The 1,185-nt window shown below is 47.1% G+C and overlaps 1 protein-coding gene across 1 annotated transcript; it reads left to right on the top strand.

The window, feature by feature from the left end:
• Nucleotides 1–5: 5 nt before the first annotated feature.
• On the top strand, nucleotides 6–1,050 carry LOC111651158 (CD9 antigen-like; the record flags this gene model as incomplete). The annotated part of the gene is made up of 4 exons (XM_023401121.1): nucleotides 6–103; nucleotides 247–321; nucleotides 426–527; nucleotides 922–1,050. Coding segments are annotated over 4 exons (389 nt in total), but the record flags the coding sequence as incomplete, so codon positions are not given.
• Nucleotides 1,051–1,185: the final 135 nt, after the last annotated feature.

Genomic DNA, 1,185 nt, shown 5'->3' on the forward strand with positions numbered 1-1,185 from the left:
GGTAGGTGTGTACATCCTGATTGCGGCCGGGGCTCTGATGATGGTCGTGGGCTTCCTGGGATGCTGCGGAGCCATCAAAGAGTCGCCGTGCATGTTGGGATTGGTGAGTCATTCGTTCTGTTCGTACTTTGGTGGATGTCGTTTCTCGTGTTTGCACATCTGGACACTGTCAGTCTCTTCTTCTGTACGAAGCGTCTCCAGCTGTGTCGGCTCCACAGAAAAACTGACTCTTGTTTTCTCCTTTAGTTCTTCCTCTTCCTGCTCCTCATCTTCGCTGTGGAGGTGGCTGCTGGGATCTGGGGTCTCTCCAACAAGGACACGGTACAACACACACACACACACACACACACACACACACACACTTTGCTATCAGCAGTCAGTCTGTAATTTAAAGAGTTTGCGTGAATGTGTTTGTGTGTTTTCAGGTGGTGGAGGAAGTTACAGAGTTTTATAAACAAACCTACAACAACTACAAAGAAACCAGACAGGAAGCGCTGAAGGAGACGCTCCGCCTCATCCACTTTGGAGTGAGAACACACCTGAACACCTGCCGCTGCTCCCAGTGTTAACCTCCTCTCTCCTGCTTCTTCCACTTCGGTCAAACCCTGATTCCTGAGTGAAGAAACACAAGTGTCACACAGGCTGAAATAAACCAATCATAAAGAGGCACGGAGGAACGAGAGAGAGACAGGAACCGACACAAAATTAAAATAAAGAGACACAAAATTAAAACAAAAGAGACGTACAAACAGTCGCGGCGAGCTGAAGAACACTCCTGTGTTTGCAGTCGCTTTGTGTGTCTCAGTTTTGCTTCTAATAGTTTAAGTTTGTGTCGCATGTAGTTTTACACGAGATTAATGGTGCAATAAAATGTGTTGGACAAGAATCACCTTATATCTGACCTCGGCCTCCTCCTCACAGCTGGACTGCTGCGGTCCGACAGGAACGGTGATCGACGCCGCCAAAGACATCTGCCCCAAGAAGGAGGGGCTGGAGGTCCTAATCACCAAGGTAACGCAACATAAACACACCTGAAAACAGGAAACGAGCGCTCTCTCGCAGCCAATGATTAATGAGGATGGACGTTTTAGTTGTTTTCAAAAATTTCTCAAATTTAACTTGTGATCAAACTCTTGTTTGGAGTTTTTACCGTGATCGATACCGTGATCGATACCGTGATCGATA

Source organism: Seriola lalandi, unplaced genomic scaffold, assembly GCF_002814215.2.
Source record: "Seriola lalandi dorsalis isolate HSWRI2012SDOR001 ecotype SW California unplaced genomic scaffold, Sedor1 jcf7180002053463, whole genome shotgun sequence".
In the NCBI taxonomy this organism is placed as follows: domain Eukaryota; kingdom Metazoa; phylum Chordata; class Actinopteri; order Carangiformes; family Carangidae; genus Seriola; species Seriola lalandi.